Consider the following 25,060-nt stretch of genomic DNA (forward strand, 5'->3'; position numbering starts at 1 on the left):
ATCAAAGGATCTGGCCAAGATCACTTAGTAGTCTGCAAAAATAGGTTAGCACTTACTCATGCAGTTGTCTGAAAACGATCTTTTTCTTTCTGAGCTACTCTGGAAGGGCATCGTGTACAGATCCAACTGATTTCATCTCCTAAATCTCCTAATTGGACACCTACAAAAACTTCCTAATTGGTCTCGGTCTACAAACATGAACTTGCATGCTTTGTTGTGTCCCCATGGACTATAGCCCGCCAACCTTCTCTGTCCATGGGATTTCCCAGGCAAGAATACTGGAGTGGGTTGCCATTTCTTTCTCCATCTTGGCACAATGCAGAGGATTTAAAAAAGACAAAACAGTTGTGTTGTTACTTACCCAATAGTTCTATTTAATGGTTCAGGTGAAAGGTGTTGATAAGGTGAGCTGATGGATTGAGGAATTCTGCTGGGTGCCTCTAGGGCACACCTATGAAGGGCAAGCCTTTGGAGGGGAAACTGACCAGAAGTAAGGAATACCTCTTCCCTTCCTTAGGCTAAGGAACCCAGGTGAGAAAACAGGATTCTCCCTAGACCCTCCAGAAAGGAAGACAGCCCATCTGACACCCTGATGTTAGCCCAAGGAGACCTGTGTCAGTCTTCTGACCTACAGAGCTGTAATATAATAAAGTGAAAGTGAAAATTGCTCAGTCGTGTCTGACTCTTTGTGACCCCATAGACTATACAGTCCATGGAATTCTCCAGGCCAGAATACTGGAGTGGGTAGCCTTTCCTTTCTCCAGGGGATCTTCCCAACCCAGGGATCGAACCAGGTCTCCCGCACTGAAGGCAGATTCTTTACCAGCTGAGCCACAAGGGAAGCCCATAATGTAATAAATCTGTTGTTTAAAAAAAAAAAAAAATCTACCTTCCAATGCAGCGGATGTGGGTTTGATCTCTGGTTGGGGAACTTTCCTGGTGGTTCAGACGGTAAAGTGTCTGCCTACAATGAGGGAGACTCAGGTTCAATCCCTGAGTTGGGAAGATCCCCTGGAAAAGGAAATGGCAACCCACTCCAGTATTTCTGCCTGAAAAAACCCATGGACGGAGGAGCCTGGTAGGCTACAGTCCATGGGGTCACAAAGAGTAGGACACGACTAAGTGACTTCACTTTCACTTTGGGGAATTAAGATCCCACATGCCACTGGGCAACTAAGCCTACAAGCCACAAGGAAAGATTCCCACAACTAAGGCCTGACACAGCCAAAAGAAATAAATTAATAAACAACTACTTAAATTAATTAGTAAATATTAATTATTAGTTAATAATAAGTTAATAAATGATTAATTTTTTAAACAGTTGATTTCTGCAAATCAAAACCACAATGAGGTACCATCTCATGCCAGTCAGAATGGCTGTCATCAAAAAGTGTAACAAGCAACAAGTGCTGGAGAGGGTGTGGAGAAAAGGGAACCCTCTTACACTGTTGGTGGGAATGCAAACTAATACAGCCACCATGGAGAAAAGTGTGGAGATTCCTTAAAAAACTGGAAATAGAACTGCCGTACAACCCAGCAATCCCCCTGCTGCGCATACACACTGAGGAAACCAGATCTGAAAGAGACACGTGCACCCCAATGTTCATCGCAGCACTGTTTATAATAGCCAGGACATGGAAGCAACCTAGATATTCATCGGCAGATGAATGCATAAGGAAGTTGTGGTACATATACACAAGGAAATATTACTCAGCTACAAAAAAGAATGTATTTGAGTCAGTTCTAATGAGGAGGATGAAACTGGAGCCTCATACAAAGTGAAGTAAGTCATAAAGAGAAACACGAATACAGTATATTAACACATATATATATGGAATTTAGAAAGATGATAACGATGGCCCTATATGCAAGATAGCGAAAGAGACCCAGATATGAAAACCAGACTTTCAGACTCTGTGGGAAAAGGCAAGGGTGGGATGATTTGAGAGAATAGCATTGAAACATGTATATCACAGTATGTAAAATAGATGACCAGTGCAAGTTCAGTGCATGAAGCAGGACATTTAAAGCCAGTGCCCTGGGACAACCCAGAGGGATGGGGTGGGGAGGGAAGTGGGAGGGAGTCCAGGATGGGGGGGACACATGTACACCCGTGGCTGACTCCTGTCGATGAATGGCAAAGACCACCACAATACTGTAAAGTAATTAGCCTCCAATTAAAATAAATAAAATTTTTAAAAGAGCATAAAAAGTTGATTTCTCACATTGTATCAATATAGTTTAAATAACTCACCTTCCCCCCAACCTCAACCAATGATGCCCAGCTTCTTGTGAATCAGGAGAGAAGTCTGATTACTTCATGACGATGAAACGGAGACAGTGAAGAAGATGATGGCTTATACATCCAAAGCCGAAGCCACTTGAGAAGTCTGAAGTAGAATTATGTTTCTAAATCTTCCATGGCAAAAAGGAAAGGTAATATTGAAGACTGAACTTCCAGAAAATCTTCTGAGGAGTCAGGGACTCCTCATTTCCAAGGTCCCACTTCAGCATCCTCTTACAAACCCTAGAAGCCCCTTCACTTTATGGCCTTGTTAGCACTAGAGAAATGCATTTTGGAGAGAGTGCTAATTCTGTGGAGGAATATGAGACCAGAAACCTTGATCCCATCATTTCACCTTTACTAAGACTCTTCCACCGGCCTCCATATCCAGCCCTAAAATGTGGAAGAGAATGCTAACCATGGTTGGTTGTAAAAAGATTCGGACTCAGGCTAAGTCACTTTGGTCGTGTCCGATTCTTTGCGACCCCATGGGCTGTAACCTGCCAGACTCCTCTGTCCAAGGAATTCTCCAGGCAAGAATACTGCAGTGGGTTGCCATGTCCTTCTCCAGGGACTCTTTCCAACCCGGGGATCAAGCCCAAGTCTCTCATGTCTCCTGCATTGCAGGCAGATTTTTTTTTTTTTTTTTAAACTGGGGAAGCCCAGTAAAAAGTGACAATTAACCCCAAATAAACATGTCATACTTCACAATTAGACATATTGTCATATTTCCTCAAGTCTTTTCATTTTTTAAGAGAATAATTTTCATAAGAATATTCAATTCTTGAAGCAGTTTAGAGTTATTTATTATATATTTAGGCTAACGAGGCCTTTCCCTCATTTAATTCTTAGAAGATCCAGCCTTTCTCTGGAAGTCTCCGTACCAGAATGTTTTTAGGATGATTGATGCAACTTTTCCCCCCTTTTATTTATTTATTCTTGGCTGTATTAGGTTTTCGTTGCTGCACAGGCTTTTCTCTAGTTGCGACAAGGGGGGTCTACCCTCTAGCTATAGTACAGGAGCGGCAATTTGTCCCTGCCCCTGGGTTCGATCCCTGGGTTGGGAAGATCCCCTGGAGAAGAGAATGGCTACCCCCTCCAGTATTCTTGCCTGGAGAATCCCTGGACTGCATAGTCCACGGGGTTGCCAAGAGTCAGACACGACTGAGCAACTTTTATTCACTCACTCCTGCTTCCCAGGTGGCACCAGTGGTAAAGAAGCCGCCTGCCACTGCAGGAGACGTAAGAGACTCGGGTTTGATCCCCGGGTCAGGAAGACTCCCTGGAGAAGGGAATGGCAACCCTCTCCAGTATTCTTGCCTGGAGACTCTCGTGGACAGAGGTGCTTGGAGGGCTACAGTCCATGGGGTCGCAAAGAGTCAGACACGATTGAAGTGACTTTGCACACACCCACGTGTTGCCCCTAGCTCCCAACCCACCTGGGAAATCCAGTAAAGAGAATAAGGGAACTTCCTTGATGCCCCAGTGGTTACGACTTCAAGCTTCCAGTACAGGGGACTCAGGTTCGATCCCACACGCCTTGCAGTACAGCCAAACAGAAAGAGAGAGAGAGAGAGAGAGAGAATCAGGCTTTGCTGTGACCCTGGAAGCCAAGCTTCCTTTCTCTTTCCTAGAGGATCGTCAGTGCTGGGGTGATGCCCACACTCTCCCCAGGTATCTCCTAAGCATTCCTGATGGAGTTTCTAGGTGCCTGCGGAGGCTGGAAGGAAACAGGCTAGTTTGGTTTCCCAGAGATCCTTGTGAATTAGGATTCCTGGAACAAAGGAATCCTCTAGGCCAGAGCGGAACCATCATCCCATATGTGAGAGTGGAGATTGGAGAATAAAACAGAGGATGAGAGAAAAACACCTTTGACAGAGCCCCTACAGCATGCCAAGCCCGGTATTCAGCACTTCACATTTTTTCATGGATTCCTCACCAGAACCCTCAGGGTAAGGTTATTTTCTACTTTTTCTATTTTCTTTTTTTTTTTTTCTGGCTGCACCATGAGACATTTGTAATCTCGTTCCCTGATCAGGGATCAAACCCTCACCCCCTGCATCAGGAAGTGAGGTCTCAAGCACTGGACCACCAGGGCAGTCCCCATCCATTCATTTTAAAATACTCCTGCCTTAAAAATGGGGAACCTGGGGCTTTCCTGGTGGTGCAGTGGCTAAGACTACATGCTCCCGATGCAGGGGGCCTGGGTTCGATCCCTGGTCAGGGAACTACACCCCACCTGCGGCAACTAAGAAGATCCTGCATGCCAGAACTGAGACCCAGCGCAGCCAAATAAATAAAATAAAATGGCAAAACAAAGCAACAGCAAAACAGAGAGGCTACTTCCCATTGTCTTGAGATTGGGCTGGGCTTATTTGTATTTGTTAGAAACCAGCTGAGTGAAGTAGGGGTGACAGTGGTTGATTTCAGAGACTGGGTCATAAAAATTCACTGTGATTTTTTTCTCTCTTGCTTCCTCTCTTCCTGGCTTTGTCTGTCTGTCTGTCTCTCCCTCTGGTCACTTGCTCTGGGGAGGCCAGAACTCATGTCCCACGGACACTCACCTGTGGAGACGTCCCACGGCAGGGAACAGAGGTCTCCCAAGCAGCTGTATGAACGGACATTCTGCCTTTGACCATGTCCTGGCTGCAGACTCTCGGAGACCCTGAGGGAAAACCACACAGTTCAGCTGCTCCTGAATTCCTGACCCACAGGAACTGGGAGACAACCAGTGTTTGCTGTTCTAAGCCACTGAGTTTGAGAGGTAATTTGTTATTGAGCCAGAGATCAATATGACAGCCGCTGTCACAAAGAGACGTGAGAGGGCAGGGGCTCTGACCCTCTAGTTTATTTCTGTCTCAGGAATATTCCAAAGAGAGGAGGTGAATTCTGCTTCACAAAACCATTCAGAGACCTGGGTTCCACGCTCTCGCTGTTCGGCCGCGTGCTAGGATATGTTCCTTGTTCATCTGTGAGAAGCCGGCTGACCAGTCACGTAGCCTGTGTTCTAACCTTATGGGAGGGGATGAAAGAGCGGAAAGACGGCATTTTCCTTATAGGAATTCAAGTTTTACTTTTGTTCCCATTCCACTGGTGAGGGCTTAGTCACCGGGCCACACCTATTTGCAAAGAAGCCTGAAGAATGGAGTTTCAGGCTAGACAATTGCCCTGAAGCTCCGGGCAGGTCTGTGGTAACAGGACGACATGAAGGATGGAATTGGGTGGATGGAGGCCCAGCAACCTATCCCGCCCGTGCCCGACCCAGTGTTGGCACCTTCTCTGTGACTTGTAGTGACACTTCTCCAAGGCCGGTTGTTAAAACTCTGTGCTTCCACTGCCAAGGGCAGGGGTTCAATCCCTGGTTGGGGAACTAAGATCCTGCATGCCATGTGGCTGGGCTGAAATAAATAAACTAAAAACAAAGACAAGGATGACTGCACATGATGTTTGCTAACCAACTTTTTATTTTTTACTTTTTATTTTATATTGCAGTATGGTGGTTCATCAGTAAAGAACCCACCTGCTTACTGCAGGAGACTCAGGTTCAATCCCTGGGTTGGGAAGATTCCCCGAAGGAGGAAATGGCAACCCATTCCAGTATTCTTGCCTGGAAAAACCATGGACAGAGGAGCCTGGTGGGCTACAGTCCACGGGGTCTCAAAGAATTGGATACAACTTAGCTTCTAAATGGCAACAGTAATTGATTCACAAAATTGCTTTAATTTCAGGTGTGCAATAAAGTCATTCAATTATACAGATACCTGCCTCTATTCTTTTTCAAATTTTCCCAATTAGCTAGCCTATTTTTTAAAAATTAAAAGTAAAATGAAGGATTGGATAAACTTGGTGGTTTTCAATTTTTGTGTGTGTGTGCCGGAATGTTGTTTGTTAAGTAATATTTAAAAATAGACACTGCATGGAATAGAGATATAAAAACAGAACTAATTTGTTTAAATCATGTGGAGTTTCTCTCTGTTTTTCCCTAGTGCCCCCATCAGTGGGCCCACGGAAAGCTGTTTCAAGTGCTAGAGGTCTGTGAGGCATGATCAGAAAGCCCCCGAGTGAGAAGTTCTCCTGGCCTCCTTCCAGTTCTGACATTTCTGAGGCTCTGATCACTCACCTGTGTTCCCTGCCCTGGGCTGGATCACAGCTCCGTCTTTCTGGGCAGCTGGGGGCTTGTATCTGGCAGGTATTGGTGGAGGAAGATGGAAAGAGCCTTTGCCCTGGGTCTCCAGCCTCACCTCACTTCATCCCTTTTCTGACCTTGTGATGTATCTCTCCTTTCTCCTAAGGCAAGTGAGGGTCCCTCCACCCCACTCCGTCTTTGGACCAGGGGTCTAGGTGAGGAGTTCAGAAGGCGTGTTCCAGGAGGTCATCACACCACAGGTAGTCTTGAGGCCCACCCCTCGGATGGAGACGTGGAAATTCTCAGAGCAAGCAGCCTCCCTCCCCAGGCTGATGCTTTTTCTAAGCCTCTTGTCCTCTTCTGGGCTGTCACTGGCTTCAGCTGGATTAGGAGCTCAGGCTCTGACTTGCTGAGCTTTGGTCCGGTTTGTGAGTGACTCCCTGGGAACAAAAGGGGACAGGCCTCCCCGCTCTGATTTTTCCCTACCCCAATTCTCAGAATTCTCAAGAATACAGACTGCCGTAGGGAAAGTTAGCTAGGGAGAAGAGAGGTCCTTTCTTTTACTCCAAGACCATTGAAACCTGGCTCCTGCATGGGTAAATATTCCTCTCCCTGCTTCCTAGGTTCTTTCCAGAGAGATTTGGGGGTGTCAGCCACCTTCTCCCAGGCTGGCTCCAGAAGAAGAAGTGGAATTTGGCAGAGACCTTAAGGAACAATCCCAGCCCATTCAGAAGGCTGGTAACCACTGCCCACAAACAGCATTCTAAGAATGGCAGTCCCACTCCTGGGCATATATCTGGAGAAAACCACAATCCAAAGATCCATGCAGCCCTGTGTTCATTGCAGCCCTGTTTACAATAGCCAAGACATGGAAGCAACCTAGATGTCCACTGATGGATGAGTGGATAAAGAAGATGTGGTACAAATATACAACAGAATGTTCAGTTCAGTTCAGTCGGTCAGTCGTGTCCAACTCTTTGCGACCCCATGGATTGCAGCACACCAGGCCTCCCTGTCCATCACCATCTCTCGGAGTTTACTCAAACTCATGTCCATTGAGTTGGTGATGCTATCCAATCATTTTGTCCTCTGTTGTCCGCTTCTCCTCCTGCCTTCAATCTTTCCCAGCATCAGGGTCTTTTCCAATGAGTCAGCTCTTTGCATCAGGTGGCCAAAGTATTGGAGTTTGAGCTTCAACACCAGTCCTTCCAATGAATATTCAGGACTGATTTCCTTTAGGATGGATTGGTTGGGTCTCCTTGCTGTCCAAGGGACTCTCAAGAGTCTTCTCCAACACCACAGTTCAGAAGCATCAATTCTTTGGCACTCAGCTTTCTTTATAGTCCAACTCTCACATCCCTACATGACTACTGGAAAAACCATAGCCTTAACTAGACAGACCTCTGGAATGTTACTCAGTCCTAAAAAAGAATGAGGGACTTCCCTGGTGGTCCAGTGGCTCCCAAGACTACACGCTCCCAGTGCAGGGGCCCGGGTGTGATCCCCGATGAGGGAACTAGATCCCACATACCAAAACTAAAAGTTCTCACACCACAATTAAAGATCCTGCTTGCTACGCAACTAAGCCCCAGCATAGCCAAATAAATAAATAAGAGTGTAATCATTCCATTTGCAGCATGGATGGAAGGAACTTGAGACTATCATACTAAGTGAAATGAGTCAGACAAACAAAAATATATATGATATCGCACATATGTGAAATCGAAAAGATATATACAAATGAACTTACAAAGCAGAAACAGACTTCCAGATATCAAAAACAACTGTATGGTTACCAAAGGTGTGGCAGGGAGGGATAAATCAGAAGTTCGGCATAAACACACACATACCACTAGATAGGAGATAGTTACCCAATAAGGACCTATTGGATGGCACCAGGAACTCTATTCAGCTCTCTGGAAAGAGTATACTCATATTCTACATTAGGAAAGAAGCTAAAAAAGAATGAATACATGTATATGTATACCTGAATCACTTTGCTGTACATCTGAAGCTAATACAACACTATATATCAACTACACTCCAATAAAATTAAAATAAAAAAATAATAGACATCTATTTGAGAAATAAACTCAAAGGAATGGCAGGGGTAGGCTGGGGACTGGGAGAAGATGAAGGCCAGTGGACTTTCCCAGGCTCCTTAGGCTTCTTACATTTCTGGGTAAGACGTTACAACACAGTGACGGAAGGTCGATTTACCCCCAGGCTTGGAGGCAAACAGTCTTCAGGGGGGAGGCAGATCCAGTGTGAGAAAACGGCTATGGGCAGCGATGACCGGAAGGCAGGCAGGCATGTCCTTTTCCCACTGGGACCACCCCTGCTCAGACTCACCATGTGCAGACGTGGGCTCACAGCGCCTTTCCACGTTTTAAGAGAAACTGGAAATCTGAATGTTGTGCGACATTTCCCGGTTATCGAGAAGTTGCATGGAAAACAAAATGCCCTCAGCTGGTGGGTTTGCTCAGTGCTGCGGTGCCCTTGCCCAACACATCTTCCTCCCTCTAGTGTGTGTCAACAGTCCTTAGTTTTTCTTTTAAAGATTTTTTTTTTTTGAATGCGAACCATTTATTGAATTTGTTACAATCTTGCTTCTGTTTTATGTTTTGGTTTTTTGGCCCCCAGGCATGTGAGATCTTAGCTCCTTGATGGAGGAGCAAACCTGCACGCCCCCTGCACTGGAAGACAAAGTCTCAACTACTGGACCACCGGGGATGTCCTACTAGCTCTTAATATTTAATCTAAGTCAGAGATGAGTCCTGGCATTTGCAAGCGGTGTTCACGGCATGCCAAGGGGCTTTGATCAGTTTCCCATTGCTCTTGAGACGAATCGCTGCTAACTTCATGGCTTGAACAATGCCCACTTATTATCTTACAGTGTGGTGGGTCAGAAGACTGGCATGGGACTCACCGGGATAAAATCAAGCTCTGTCAGCCGGCTACCTTCTGTTCTGGAGGATCTAGGAGAGAATCCATTTTCTTGCCTATTCCAGCTTCTAGAAGTGCCCACACACCTTACACCACATCTCCCATCCTTGTCTTCGAAGACAGCAATGGGTCCTCAGATCAAATCTCTCAGCTCAGTTTGAAAAGGTTCTGTGCTTTTTAAGGACTCATGTGATCAGGCCTCACGGGATACTTCAGTGGGATCTTCCCACCGTGAGGTTTCGGGGTTTTTAAAGTAATCAGTGACTGTACTGGGTCTTCATTGCCGCGCACAGGCTTTCTCTGGTTGTGGGGAGCTGGGAGAGCAATGCTCCTCTCCAGTTTTGGTGTTCGGGCTGCTCGTTGCTCTGACTTCTCTTGCTGCAGTTGGAGGCCTCTAGAGCGCAGGCTCAGTAGTTGTGGCACAAGAGTTTAGTTGCTTCATGGCATGTGGGATCTTCCCAGACCGGGGCTCGAACCCATATCTGCTGCATTGGCAGGCAGGTTCTTAACCCCTGGACCACCAGGGAGATCCCAAGCTTTTGGTTTTAACTACAAGTGCAAAATACCCTTTGCCACAGAGGTAATATATTCCAAGATTCTGGGGTTTAGAGAATCAACAGGGCTTCTCCCTAAACTTTTCCATCGTTTGCTCATTTCTTCTTCTGCAAAAAAAAAGTTCTGAGGACCGAAACTTATGATAAACAGGGTTTATCTTTCTGCATAATCTAGTCCACTCTTTTTCTGTTCAGACTTCCATTTCCTTAAAATATGTTTCTATTTTTTCTTTCTATTTTCTTTCTAGTTGAAGTATAGCTGATTTACAATATCATGTAAGTTTCAGGGGTACAACATAGGGATTCACGATTTCTAGAGGTTATATTCCATTTATAGTTATAATAAAACACTGGCTATATTCCCTGTGCTATACAATATATCCTTGTAACTTAATTATTGTATATGTAGTAGTCTGTACCTCTTAGTCCCTGTCCTACTGTGCTCCTTCCCACTTTCCTCTCCCCACTGGTAACCACTAATTTGTTCTATAGATCTGTGAGTCCGTTACTGCTTTGTTACATTCACTATGTTGTTTTATTTTTTAGATTTCACATGTAAGTGATATCATACAGTGTATGTCTCTGTCCGACTTATTTCACTTAGCAGAATACCTTGCAAGTCCATCCATGTTGTTGTGAATGGAAACATTTTAGTAGATTTTAATGGCTGAGTTTTTAATTGGGCTTCCCTGGTGGCTCAGCAGTAAAGAATCTGACTGCAATGCAGGAGACTCGGGTTTGATCCCTGGGTAAGGAAAATCCTCTAGCGAAGGAGACGGCAAGCCAACTCCAGTAGTCTCTCTTGGGAAACCCCACGGATAGAGGAGCCTGGCGGGCTACAGTCCACGGGTCCACAAAAGAGCCGGACGTGACTTAGTGACCAAACAACAACAATAGCAACAATATCCCTTTGGGTATATACGCCACATCTTCTTCATCTATTTATCTGTTGATGGGTACTCGGGTTGTCTCTATATCTTGGCTATTGTAAACAATGCTGCTATGAACATTGGGGGTGCATGTGTCTTTTTGAATTAATGCTTTCATTTTCATCTTTTTTTTTCCCAGTAAATACCCAGGAGTAGGATTGCTGGATCATATAGTAGTTCTATTTTTTTTGGAGAAATCCCCCAAACTGGTTTCCAATGCAGCACCAATTTACATTCCCACCAACAGTGCACGAAGGTTCCTTTTTCTAAGGGATCTGTTTGTTGGGGGCGGGGGGCCTTCAGTGCAGCGTCGCCGCATCCTCCCCAGCGATTTTCTCAGCTGCTGGTTTGCTTTCTAGCTCCATCTGCTGCCGCGGCTCGCAGAAACAGAAGCTCTCTCTTCACCCCCACTCCCTGAGCAGCTTCTCAGCTGGGATTAGTCACAGGGTGAAGGACTGGGCAAACATTCCTCCTTCTCCCCAGAGTCGCCAAGGGCCCTGGGGTCAGCAACGAGGGTTTGAGTCGACACTGGATGGGGCAGGCTGGGAGGATGATGAGTTGGGCTTGAGTCACAGTTCCCCGGGGGCCTGAGGCTCTGCCAGTTAGAGGCACAGGCTGCGTCTAACAAGAGCGTTCACTTTCAAGTTCTATGCTTGGGTCCAACCGGTCCATTGTGTGAGAACTGGATGCAGGAGGCTGGACTTATTATTTTTTTTTATTTTAATATTTTTTGTTTGGCTGTGCTGGGTCTAAGTTGCAGCACACGGCATCCTTAGTTGCAGCATGTGGGATCTAGTTCCCTGACCAGGGATTGAACCCAAGCCCCCTGCATTGGGACTGTGGAGTCTTAGCCACTGGACTACCACGGAAGTCCCAGGAGCCTGGACTTTTAACGCCGGATTGGGCAGGTGGTGGCTTCCTTGGTGGCTCAGAGGGTAAAGGGTCTGCCTGCAATGTGGGAGACCCGGGTTCAATCCCAGGGTCAGGAAGATCTCCCGGAGAAGGAAATGGCAACCCACTCCGGTACTCTTGTCTGGAAAATCCCACTCATGGAGAAGCCTGGTAGGCTACGCAGGCCATGCAGTCGCAAAGAGTTGGACACGACTGAGCGACTTCACTTTGGGCAGGTGTGAGTGAGCCCCATTTGTGACAGGTGACCCTCTCTGCCCCCCTGGAGGGTAGAACTGATTCTGTGTGGTCACCAGGCTGTGCCCCTCTCTTCTGTCTCTTGACCCCTATAGGTCCCCCAAACACACATGTACCCTTAAATGGTGGAGGTGGAGGGACACACACCAGTGTGATGGCCACACGCATAGATGCTGGAGCCAGAGCTGCCAGGTGGGAATCTGAGCTCTCCCGCTGACTATTTGAGTGCATCATGTGCTCAGTCCTCTCTGACTCTTCGTGACCTCCATGGCCTGTAGCCTTTGGGGCTCCTCTGTCCACAGGATTTTTCCAGGCAAGAATTCTGGAGTGGGTTGCCACTTCTTATTCCAGGGGATTTTCCCGGCCCAGGGATCAAACCCATGTCTCTTGCATCTCCTGCACTGGCAGGCAAATTCTTTATCCTTAGGAAAATTGCTGCTGCTGCTAAGTCGCTTCAGTCGTGTCCGACTCTGTCTGACCCCATAGACGGCAGCCCACCAGGCTCCCCTGTCCCTGGGATTCTCCAGGCAAGAACACTAGAGTGGGTTGCCATTTCCTTCTCCGATGCAGGAAAGTGAAAGGGAAGTCGCTTAGTTATTCGACTCCTAGCGACCCCACGGACTGCAGCCTACCAGGATCCTCCATCCATGGGATTTTCCAGGCAAGAGTACTGGAGTGGCTTGCCATTGCCTTAGGAAAATTACTTAACCTCAATTTCCTTGTTTCCAAGTATTGACAAAGAAATCACTTCACATGGTTTTTAATGAGGATTAAATGACTTAATATCTGCAAAGACAGAAGAGTGCCTGGGCCAGAGCCACAATATGGCTTTTGTTAAATAATAATAATATACACATACATATGGGCGATATATATACATATATATACACACATATGTATATACATATACACCTATACATATATACACACATACATACATATATATACACACATATATATGGGAGATATATACATATATATGGGAGATATGTATATATATTTATATGTATATATATGTATTTATATTTATATATATGGCTTCCTAGCTGGTGTTAGTGGTAAAGAATCTGCCTGCCAATTCAGGAGGCATAAGAAACCTGGGTTGGATCCATCTGTCAGAAAGATCCCTTGGAAATGGCAACCCACTCCATTATTCTCACCTGGGAAATCCCATGGACAGAGGAGCCAGGGGAGAGAGGTAAATTAATGTCACCAACACCCATACGGCTGTGTGCTGGGGCCAAGGGTCCTAGCTGTCAGATCTTTTGGCCCCATCTTCCCACCACTGTAATGTGATTATGGGATGCAAGTGTCAAACGAGAGCTTTCTAACACTAAGAGCTAGTAATATGTAATGATTCCCGATCATCAAAAATGGCCAAGCAAGGGACTTCCTGGCTCAGCCAGTGGTTAAGACTCCAAGGCAGGGGGCATGGGTTCAATCCCTGGTCAGGGAACTAAAATCCCATCTGCCTTGCAGTGTGGTCAATAAATAAATAAAAATAATCTTTCTTTGCTTCAGTTAAAAAGAAAAAAAAAATGGCCAAGCAAATGAATGCTTGATAGCTATCATCAAGTGACTTATTGTAAAAGCAATTTATTTATGCCTGTGGAAAGTGGAAATCGTTCATCTGTGAAGGCATCTTTGAGTTTTGAGATTCTGAGTTTCTGTACTTTGGGGTAGAATCTACACTTAGTTATATTAAGTGATTTTTCTTCTGTATTTTTCACTTCCTTTTACACCCCACCCTCTTCTTCCACTCATGCAGATGTTCTGGGAACACACTGCCCGTTTTTGTGTTTTTTTTTTTTGCCACTGGAATCTTAGTTTTTTGACTGGGGATTGAATCTGCACCTTCTGTCAGTGAAAGCGCAGAGTCCTAACCACTGGACCGCCAGGGAATTTCTGGGAAACACACCCTTTTAAAAAGAAGGGTGTGGTAAAAAAAAAAAAAAGAGAGAAGGATGTGGTGGCTGGCAGTTTGGCAGTTGGAATACCAAAAAAGATCATACTATTCACTCTGGTGGTTGACTCTATTTTTGGATGAGATTTACTAGGGGGATTATGTTACCCTCTTCCGAGGAAAACCTGGAAAGATTAGAAGAGGAAGCAATCACATCACCTCCCCATCCCTCGTCTCCAATTTCTTGGCATGAGGCAAAAATCCAACTCATGATTTAGGGCTGGGATTGATTTAAGGTTAATATTCTGCTCTTCCACGAGAATGGGGGACTTGATATAGAAAGCAAGCTGCTTTTTTTGAAAATAAGTTATATTGCGTTTGCCAAAAAGCTCGTTCGGGATTGGAAAGCCCCGAGTGCATTTTTGGACCACCCCAGTATTTCTTACCGGAGTTTGTGAACAGAGACCTATTTTAAGCTTCAAAGATACCAGTGTGCGGAGTCCCACTCCAGGTTGCAACTCTGACTTTTTGGTCCTCTGCTGCCCCCGCGTGGACATAAATGGAAATAACAAGATATCCTTAACAGCTGGCGTGTGGAATCGGACTTGGGAGAAATCTCCCTTAAAAACTGGAAACGTTAGTCGCTCAGTCGTGCCCGAGTCTTTGTGACCCCATGGGCTGTAGCCCGCCAGGCTCCTCTGTCCATAGAATTCTCCAGGCAAGAAGACTGGAGTGGGTTGCCATGTCCTTCTCCAGGGGATCTTCCCGACCCAGGAGACCCAAGAACCCTGGTCTCCTGCATTGCAGGCAGATTCTTGACTGTCCGAGCCGCCAGGGATGATCCCCCTTAAGAATCACTGGGGGCATAAGGGCTGGCGGGGGCTCAGGACCCTTAGAGAGGAGTCAGGGGCCCTCGGGAAGAGAGCTGCAGACTCAGACAAGCCGTCAGTGATTCAAGAGGCTCGCGTCGTTTTCACCATTTTTATTTTTCCTGGAGACGCTTGGATCCAGTAAGCGAGCGATCAGCGATAGACTCGAAGTCATGCACCTCTGCCATTTTTGGGCCACGACCAGCACCCGCGGGCTCGGCGCCAAGCCTCCCACACCTCTTCCTGCCGTGTTTGGAGTAACAAGTCTGCAGGCTTCTCTCTTAGCTTTTCGCACCATCTCATCACCGTCTGTCTCTCTGCTCCTGGCCCCACACAACTCGACATCATCACAGCCGTGCCGGCCGCCTCCCTGACTCTCCCCGCAGGGGCACAGGGCAGAGCGGGTCCTTATCAGAGAGGGAGGGGAACACTTGAGCACAAAGAAGAGAAGGGGCCTTGAATCTCTGGGACCACCCTGACTGGCATCCAGGACCCTAGCTGCCTCCCTCCCAGGCCAGCTCCTTCCTAGGTGATTGTCACCCTGCCCAGCTCACCCCTCCCCATCCCCTCGCAACAGATAGCAGCTGTGGCCTGGGCCATGTCCCAGCCCTCTAAGGAGAGTAAGGGTTCACTCGGTCTCCCCCCCACCTGCCCCCTGGGCCTCCGCTGTCCAGCTGGGATCCAGGGACCCACAGGCCTGGCCTGACCTCCCTACCCCACCCCTCATGCCTCCAGCCCCTGCCGCAGCCTGCGGTCCAAGGCCAGGAGCTGCCTCAAGAAGCCCCGGTTGGGGATGATGCCTCGGTGGTCCTTGACTTTCTTGATGGCCTCCACGAGGGTGAGGCGGTGGTACAGCATGAGGTAGGCCAGCACCAGGGTGGCCGAGCGGCTCACTCCCACGGCGCAGTGCACCAGGATCCTCCCTGTGAACACAACACAGACGAGAGAGGCAGCTGGGGGACCGTGCGCTGGGCTGGAGGAGGCTGGGGGCAGGTGAGGAGGAAGACAGGCAAGCAGAGATGCTCAGAGGCACAGATGGGGGGACGGTAAGAATCTGAATCCCGGCAACCGGGGGCACACAGACGGGAAGACACGGAAAACTTGGAGCAGTTCAGCATCCATAAATCCAAAATGGGCTCGAAGAGGGACTTGCCTGGTGGTCCAGCGGCCAGGACTCCAAGCTCCCAATGCAGGGGGCCCCAGTCCAAGACCTGGTCAGGGAACTACATCGCTCATGCCACAGTTTAGACCCAGAACAGCCAAATAAATAAACAAATAAACATTTAAAACATAACTAACATAGAGCTTAAAAAAAAAGAGCTTGAAGGGAGACACTCAAGATTAATGCAAAACCCAGCTTTGTACCAAGAAGAGTTTCCGCTTGATACTCGCTGAGTGCATCCATGGAAAATCCTTTGTGTCTAACCTGGCCCTTCCTCAGTCTCCCATCTGGGGGGGTGGTGTGTGTGTGGGTGGGTGATTAGTATCTATTTTTTCCCATTTAAAAAAATCTTTTCTTTTTTTTCTCTGTAATGAACAGCATGTGGGAATCTTAGTTCTCCAACCGAGGACTGAACCCACACCCCTGCATTGGAAGAGTAAAGTTTTAGCCACTGGGGAAGTCCCAATACATCTTATATTTTTTAAATAAAATACCTTTTACTTTAAAAAATAAATTATTTTTATATCTTAAATATATATATATATATTCTGATCACTAAAGCAAGACAGGCAAAGCAAGAATCGTTAGAACGTCTAGAAATATGTAAATAAGGCAACAATTAAAAAAAATATATCTCCCATAATCTTCCTGCCCAGGGGCAATTTGCCACTCTCCCGACATTTGGGATTATTTCCTTCTTTATGGATTGCATTGAAAAGACGGTTGAGAGAAGAGTTTTCCTTGCTGAGCATCTTATCACATCATTCAAGTCTCTCTCTCCACACCCAGAGCCCCCGGCTCTGCTCTAAGTCAGTGTCCGTGGGTCCACCCCTCCGCCTCGCTCCCCTCCCTTCCTACCTCCTGGCTGGCTCAGCGCCCGGTGGATGAAGTCGGCGGCCGCCTGGAAGTGGACGCTCATGTCGAAGGCCGGCGAGTCGTGGGCCTCGACACCCAGGTAGCGGATGCCCAGCCCCTCGTAGGCTTCGGGCGTCCCTCGCCACCGGCTGTGAGAAGCGTTGAGGACGTGCGTGATGCCCAGGCGACGCAGCTCACGGTGGTTGTTGGCTATTTCCCTGCATTGAGGAGCAGAGGTTGGAGGGGGTGAGGCTGGGGGATGGGACCAGACACCCCGGTTGGTACCCTGATCACCGCCCGGCCAACATCACTGGCTCCAGGCCTTCCCTTCACTTCCTGAGGACCCGGGATGCGCAATGACTCTGAGTCTTGTCCTGGAGCAAAGCTGGGGAGTCCTGGAGAGATTTTTGGCCTGGTGGAGAGAAGACAAGAGAGACGGGCAAACCGCAGCCCGGATAACATACGGAAAGATGCTCGGAGGCCACAGGATTTTATTAATACTTGATCCGTGAGAAAGAGCAACAGGGTTTGTACTTCATGGAAGGAAGTACCTGCCAACAGTGGAATCTAGCTGGAGAAAGACTGGGGCATCTCGGGAGAGACGGGTTTTCTTCACACCAGGGCATTCAGGTAGAGACAGGAGGTCAGTGGATGGGTCTGGACGTGGCAGGGAGGACCTGGACACTGGATGGCTTGTTGGAGCAGCTCACGTTTAACCCGGTAACCTGAAATTGCTTTGGTTCTCACCACTCCCCCGTTACTTCATTTTTATAAAACTATTTTTTTTTCTGGCTGTCCCATGCGGCCTGTAGGATCTTAGTTCCTTGACCAGGGATCGAACCTGTGCACACTGAAGTGGAAGCAGGGAGTCCTAAACACTGGACAGTCAGGGAAGTTCCTTTCCCGTTTAGACTCTCTCTGATGCCCAGAATCGTCTTGTGTTTTGCCAGTTACTCCAAGCCCATGGTTACCCTGCGGATGTCACCTGCAGGGGTTTCCATGGTTCACAGCCCTCAGCTCATGCCAACAGGGTCATATCGAATGCCCTGTCTAGTGCCAGCTCCTGGAGCAGAAAGCACCCTGAACTTGAACCTCTAAATCCTGGGCTCTGCTACTTACGACCCGTGGGACCTTGGGCCAGTCCCAGCTTCTCTGAGCTTCCAATTCCTCTTGTGTAACCTGGGGATAGTGGTACCTACCTCACCAGGCTATCATGAAGATTAACAGAGAAAAAGCCTGTGAAAAACTCCTTGTAGGCTCTAAAGCTCTCGGAAAAGACCTGTAGGGCCTCCTTTCTCTTTGACTCCTGTCTCTCTGTCGCCCCCATCTGGCAGAGCCTCTGCATACTCTTTGGCTTGGCTTGGTCCACTCCCCACACCCTTTTTGTTTTATGTGCTAAATCGCTTCAATCCGACTCTTTGTGACCCTGTGGACTGTAACCCACCGGGCGCCTCTGTCCATGGGCTTCTCCAGGCAAGAATACTGAAGTGGGCTGCCATGCCCTCCTCCAGGGCATCTTCCCGACCCGGGGATCGAACCCAGGTCTCTTACATCTTCTGCATTGCCAGGCAGGTTCTTTACCATTAATGTCGCCTGGGGCACCACTCACCTTACCAGCCACTGTTCCTGGCCCCAGTGATAGCTTTTTCTCAGGGCACAAAGATGGACGGTCAGATAAGTCATCTATGATGTCCAGCCCACAGCACTGGCATATGAAAATGCTAATGCATTGTGCTAAATGAATGACATGATTACTTGAACAGAGATTGTCTGTCCAGAATTGGGTCTATCAGTAATCCTGCCCAAACTAAGAGACACCGGTTCGATCCCTGGGCCCGGAAGATCCCTTAGAGGAGGGCCAGGCAAGCCACTCCAGCATTCTTGCCTGGAGAATCCCATGGACAGAGGACCCTCGCTGGTACAGTCCATGGGGTCGCAAAGAGTCCAACTTGACTGAAGTGACTTAGCACATAGGTAATCCTGTCCACCCTCCCCAACCCTCCAGCCTCCACTCTACCCATGTACCCCCTCCCTTCCACCCTCAATGTGGAACCAACAGCACAACTCCACGCCTCTCTGCCACCCTTCTTTCTTCTTGCACACACACACACACAAACACACAGCCCCCATACACACGCAGCCGTGGCCCCAGTCAACTGGGTACATACTGGTCTCCGAGGTAGAGGCCTGGCCAGACCTCGTCGGCGTGGTTACAGGCGGTCTTGCCCGTGTAGAGCAGCCTCTCCAACTCGAAGACGTTGAGGAAGGGGTGCTGGACAGCGGGCGGCTCCTCCAGGGCGCCTCTCACGCGGACGGGAGACCTCGAGCCGCTCCGGGAGAAGCGGGCCATGAATGTCACCGAAGCCCAGAGCCAGTTGCCGGGACACATCTTAGAGGCGGCAGGAGGCCTGGCAGCCACCGGGGTGCGCGAGGTGAGGCGGGGCGGGTGTCCAGGTGGCAGCTGCGGGCAGAGGCGGGGTGTGAGTGACGCCTGAGCGCGTCCGGGGCGGCGGGGTCCCTGTCCGCCCCGGGGAGAAGGTTCTGGAGAAGGACGGTGAAGTCTGGCCCTGGGCGGGGCGGGCGCTCTGGACGGTTGTCTCCTTTGAGCGGCAGCAGCTCCTGTCGCCCTGCTCTTTGGCTCCGCCAGGCAAGGAGGTGGGAGCATCACATGTTCTTGTTTACCGGCCGAGGCAGCGGCCCAGCTGCTGGGCGTCTGCTCCACCACCCCACCCCCACTCCGCACACACAGAGTCAACACACACACACGCACACGCACACACATTTGGCATCTGGGTGGCAGGGCCCAGTGCTGGAAGCCTTGCCAGTCTGGGTCTCATCTGCCTGGGGCTGCCGGCAGACAGGCTGAGGAGCTGGGAGGGGGACTTGGGGGGAGGTTCTGGATCCATCCAGAAGGAGTTGGCCTGAAGCCAGCAGCAGCTGGGGCCAGTGACAGCCCCCGCCGCCGGCCTGGGGGGTGGGGTGGTGGTGGTGGATGGGGGGGAGATGGGCTGCCTTAACCCCTTCCTGCCCTCCTGCCCTCAGCCTGCTCTGGGAAGTCCAGCCGGGGGGATGGGGCACGTGGGGAAGAGTAGTAAAGAGGAAGCTGAAGTTTTTGAAAAACACTTGCTGAAGACCCGGGTTAATGGAAGGAAGAGCCAGTTATCTGGGCAACACAGGCAAAGCAGCCTCCCTTGGTCAACGTAACAGATGTCACTGATTAAACCTCATCTCTCTGGGTCCAGGCAGGGCTGGAGTACTCTGTGTGTGTGTGTGGGTGTGTGTGTGTGGGTGTGGAGAGGCAGAGGGTGGGGGCTGGAGGAGGGAAGAAAGTGAAGAAATGGGGGCTCCTGCCTGGCCCAGGGGCTCAGAATGTGGAATCAGCGCCTGTGTTGCTGGTGAAATCAAGTGACCCTATTTAGCACACGGGGGTCCTCAATGAGGGGCCTGACTCCCTGTGAAGAGCAGGGACCACACGTTGAGCTGTGGAGCTGGGAAGGGCCAGCCTTTGAGACTCGCCCTGGGAGCTGCAGGCAGGGGGGGATCGTAGCCACAGCCCGGCACTCCAGCGCCTCTTATCTCCTCTTCCTACCCCTCCTCCTCCTCCTCTGCATGGTGATCCTGGCCCTCGGAAAAGTGGGCTGCTTTGAAGAATCCCTCTCCCATGCCTCCTCCTGTCTTCTGCCCCAGGGGCTCAAGGAAGGGTCCCCAGTGAGAGGCCATCTTCATCCTGTCCCCTCCCCCCAGTCTCAACAGGGTCCCAGTTCTCCCCAGTCCTCATCCCCCCAGGGCCAGGAGAGCTCCAGCACTCACAAGGCATAAGAAGCAGGGGTCTTAGGATCAGGACTGGTGAAGGGAGGCTGGATCTTAGGGTGTTGAGGGGTTATTTAGGAAGAGAGATTTCCCCCCCCCCCCCCAATGGCTGATCAAAAGGAGTGTAGAAAGAGAACAGTGTAGCAATCACGGCCACCTCCATCACCACTATCACCATCCTGACCATCATCCCCACCACCACTATCACTGTCATCCCCACCGGGATCGACATCTTCATCATTGCATCACCATATCATCATCTACTTATTGCTCCGCAGGCCTGAAGACCTCACCACTTGGCTCCCAAACAACATTTTCTGGGAACAGAATGCTGCTGCCTGTGTGATGCTGAATGGTGGAAAGAAAGCGGGAAGCAGCCCAGGTGTCGCGGGAGCTCCGTGGCACTCGCTTTCTCCCCATTCCGTCCCTGGACACGCTCCAGCCCCATCCGCCAGCTTTTGGGGGCCCCGGGCCGCGGCCCCCCTCCCATCCTCCCTCCCTCTGCTGTGGTTGTAACAGGTTCATGGCTGTCGCCCAGTCCTCGCCAACCCAGACAGCCAGGCGCGGAGGGAGGGAGCCCCGGGAGGGCCCCGCCGGCGGGCTCCCAGGCCCCTTTTAACCGCCCCCGACCCCCCGCCCCAGCCCCCCAGCCCCGGCCCCCGGTCCTTCGCCCACCCGCCGCGGCCCCGCTACCTCGGGAGGCGGCGCGGGTCTCAGTCCCGGAGGCGGATCGCAGGCGCAGGCAGCCCCACGGCCATGACTCCGCCGCCGCCTCGGTCTGGCTTGGCAGACCGGTTGACGGATTAGCATCTATTTTTAAGCCATGACACGCACGTCGAAGCGGGGCTGGTGTCGGTGTGCGCGTGTGTCGGCGACACGCAGGGACCCGGTCTCGCACCCGGGGGCCCGAGCGGACAGGCGGCGTGGGCCACGCAGCCCGCACCCCCTGCGGCCCCGCCTCGCGGGCAAGCTCGTGTGTATGTGTATTTTCGGAGCTGCGCCAATGACAGGCACTTTGCCTAAAGCTGACATTATGTAAGGAGGCCCAGACGGTGTCTTGAGCACACACGCTCCTCCCCGGCAGCATTAATTACACAGACTCCAGGACGATGCCCACTCACTTGTACATGTCTCCTGCGCCAGAACACTGGCACAAATAACTCTTGTCCTTAACCCTGATGAGTATTTACTAAGCACGGTGTACCCTCTGCTCCACAGATCTTAACTCATTTTATCTTCATCGCAGTCTCTGAGGGAGGAGAGGATATTGTTATTGTGCCCATTTTAGGGAGGAGGAGATGGAGGCATCCAGAGGCTAAGTAATTTGCCCAGGGCACTCCCTAGGCGCTGCCAGGCAGCCTGGTTGCCTGCCTGGGAAGTTCAAGTCCGTAAGCGCTTTCTGAACAGGTGTCAGCCCTTCCATCCACCCGCTCCCCCACCCCCCAACACACACACAATGGAGAAGGCACAGTGGATTTCTCTTTCTTTTTTTGAAAAGGTATTTATCTGGCTGCTCCAGGTCTTAGCTGTGGCATGTGGGATCTAGTGCCCGGACCAGGATGGAACCCAGTCCCTCTGCATTGGGAATGTGGAGTCTTAACTACTGAACCACCAGTTCAGCACAGTGGCTTTTTATCAGGAAGCCATTTTCACCAGCTCAGCTCCTTGTGAATTTCCTTTTCCTCTGCTCCTGAAGAAATTCACATGTTGCCTTTTGGTGATACTTAGCTTCACTTGCTTTTCTATCCCAAGTACCTTCTTGGCTTCTGTATTGTAAACACTTCGAAGGCAAGGACTGTAGAAGGCAAGGACTGTGTTGTGGTCCCCGGCGCCTGGCTCGCTGTGTGATGGGGGTGGGTTGGGGGCAGGAATGAATGTTATCAGGTGATGCTTTAAAAAGACAGCCTCCAGGCAAGTTGCCTGGTGAGAGGAAGGCAGGAAAAAGACAAGGTCAGGCTGGACCTGGCTGGGGATGAGTAAATGGTATACCTATTGTAGCTGAAACCAGGATGGACTCCATTCCTAGAGGGAGAATAGGTCAGGCTTTGAAATCTGAGTCAGAGAAAGTGACACAGTCCCCAGGTCAGCTCCATCACAGGATGCCAGTAATTCCCCTTCTACACAGTCTTTTCTGCTCTAGAGAAACAAATGCAATTCCTCTTCCTTTTCCTTGTGCCTTCTTTGCATGGAAGTTTACATGAAGAAATGAAATCTTCATCACTGAAAACAAAAACTCTCCTGGGAAATTGGGATTTGTCAATTCAGGGAAACTTTGGTAAAGAATGGTCACAGGGGACTTCCCTGGTGGTCCAGTTGTTAAGACTCCTCATGTTCAATGCAGGGGGTATGGGTTCAATCACTCAGTTGGGGGAACTAAGATCCCATATACCACATGGTGCTGACAAAAAGTAAACATTAAAAAGAAGAAATGGTTTTGAATCAAACTGTTAAAGAGCATATGTCATACACTAACCTTATTAGAAGTGATGGAGACTTTAGGGTTGGTAGGTTGAGAAGATGCTGTAAATGATAAACTTCATCTCAGTCTTTAGCTGAGATCTACATCTTTCAACCCTGCATTGCACTTTTCTCAAAAAGCTGGGAAAATATGCTTTAAAGCATACTATAGACAATTTGGCCAGATGTAACCACAGAAATTGTCCATGTATCAAGATCTTCATGAGGATGGGGTCAACCTACAACTCAAATGGCTTCATACTTTTCTTTGTTACTTCTTAGAAGGCTTATTATGTTTCCAGGTGACACCCAGCTGAACTAAAGATGGAGAGGGAGGGAGAATGGAAGAAAGAGTTAGTAAGAAGGTAATGGAGAGGATTCGACAGGTAATGAGCGGAAGGAAAGAGAATAAGCATGTATCGATAACTTATTATCACCAATTCCTTGGATTTCCACATTTATGAACTCATTTAATCCCACTCCCCTTGAGGTGGGTGCTATTATCTTTGTTGAATACATGAGGAGATTGATACTTGGCCAGATTAGTTAACTCACCCACAGCTAATTAGTGCCAGAACAGGGGTTCAATCCCAGGACTATCTGATTCCAAATTTTTATATTTCAAGATGAGGTTGAAGTGTTGCTTCTTCTACAAAGCCTTTCTTGATCTGCTCTTATTTGTTGTTCTCCTTCTTTGCGCTCATAATGACTTCTAGCAAAGGACATATGGGCTAGTACCTCCATGATTTGCTACATTTATTTAAATGTCTGTTCTCATTATTAAAAATTATGAATGGATTCACCACACTGGGATGAAAAGAACAGAGATGATTAAAAAAAAAAGGCAGATAGGAATAGATTTCCAAGTGGTTTCTATAGACATACTTCTTCTAAAAAATAATTACATGGAGAGAGAGAGGGAAAAAGAGTTCAGTATGAGCAAAGAGGAAGAAAAACAGGCAAGACTAGGAAATACATGTTAAACAGTAGTTCTAACTGCCACGGTTTAACTATGGACTCTGTGCTACTGGGTTAAATGCTTTCCATCTGTTAGCTAATTTAATCCCATAACGTAGATAGTATTAATTCCATTTCCTAGTTGAGAAAGTAGGTTTTGTGGTGGTAAACCCATTCCGAAGCAGCCAAATAGCTAATCATACCAAAATCTGGGCCTCAAAGCACTGTAGCATAAGGAAAAATCATGGTAATGTGTGCGTGCGTGCTAAGTCACTTCAGTCGTGTCTGACTCTTTGCGACCCCGTGAACTGTAGCCCACCAGGCTCCTCTGTCCATGGGATTTTCCAGGCAAGACTACTGGAGTGGGTTGCCATGCCTTCCTCCAGGGGATCTTCCCTACTTAGAGACAGAGAGCAAGTCTCCCGCTTTGCGGGCAGGTTCTTTACCACTCGGGCCACCTGGGAAGCCCAATAGTTAGTGTATGAAGCCCTATTTTGTGCCAAGAATGTAGCAGAACTTACAGGAATTACCCGCTGGAAGCCAGAGCAAGCCATTCGCAAGCACCCCGCCCCCACCGGTCCCTCAGAGGGCGTGGCTCCCGGGTGGCAGGCTCTGCAGCTTTTGGAGGTTGGGGGAGGCGGTCTTTAGTGCCCCCGGGGGTCGCCCGACGCCCTGTAATCCTTTGCCGTAAGTAGAGAAATGCAGGTCGAGACGGACCTGGCTTCCTCCCAGCCACGCCCTCCGCACTGCCATGCCTGTCGGTCGCGGGCTGGTCCACCCCGAGCTCAGCTGCAGGTTTAAACGGCCCCTTTCGTGGACAGGTTCAGGCCACAGAGCACCGACAGGTATGACTGCATTTAGCGATGGGGGTGTGGTGAGGGGAGGCGGGGCAGAGAACGACTCCACCTGTCTTTCCAGAATGGAGGAAAGATGCCCGGTATGGATGCTGGCTTTGAGGATGCCCCGTATGGATGCTGGCTTTGAGGATGCCCCGTACGGATGCTGGCTTATTCTTCCAGCTCTCCATCCTCCCAGCCCCCTTCCTGCTTCGGCGTCTTCCTC

At 49.3% G+C, this 25,060-nt stretch overlaps 1 protein-coding gene across 1 annotated transcript; it reads right to left on the minus strand.

The window, feature by feature from the left end:
* Positions 1-14,855: 14,855 nt before the first annotated feature.
* Positions 14,856-21,692, minus strand: DUSP26 (dual specificity phosphatase 26). The gene is made up of 4 exons (XM_043893872.1): positions 21,278-21,692; positions 18,943-19,235; positions 16,778-16,992; positions 14,856-15,680 (listed from the first exon to the last, which is right to left on the minus strand). The coding sequence occupies exons 1-4, from the start codon at positions 21,392-21,394 to the stop codon at positions 15,481-15,483; spliced, it is 825 nt and encodes a 274-aa protein (XP_043749807.1). The 5' UTR covers positions 21,395-21,692; the 3' UTR covers positions 14,856-15,480.
* Between the last annotated feature and the right edge of the window lie 3,368 nt (positions 21,693-25,060).

This window comes from Cervus elaphus, chromosome 32 (genome assembly GCF_910594005.1).
Source record: "Cervus elaphus chromosome 32, mCerEla1.1, whole genome shotgun sequence".
Lineage (NCBI taxonomy): Eukaryota > Metazoa > Chordata > Mammalia > Artiodactyla > Cervidae > Cervus > Cervus elaphus.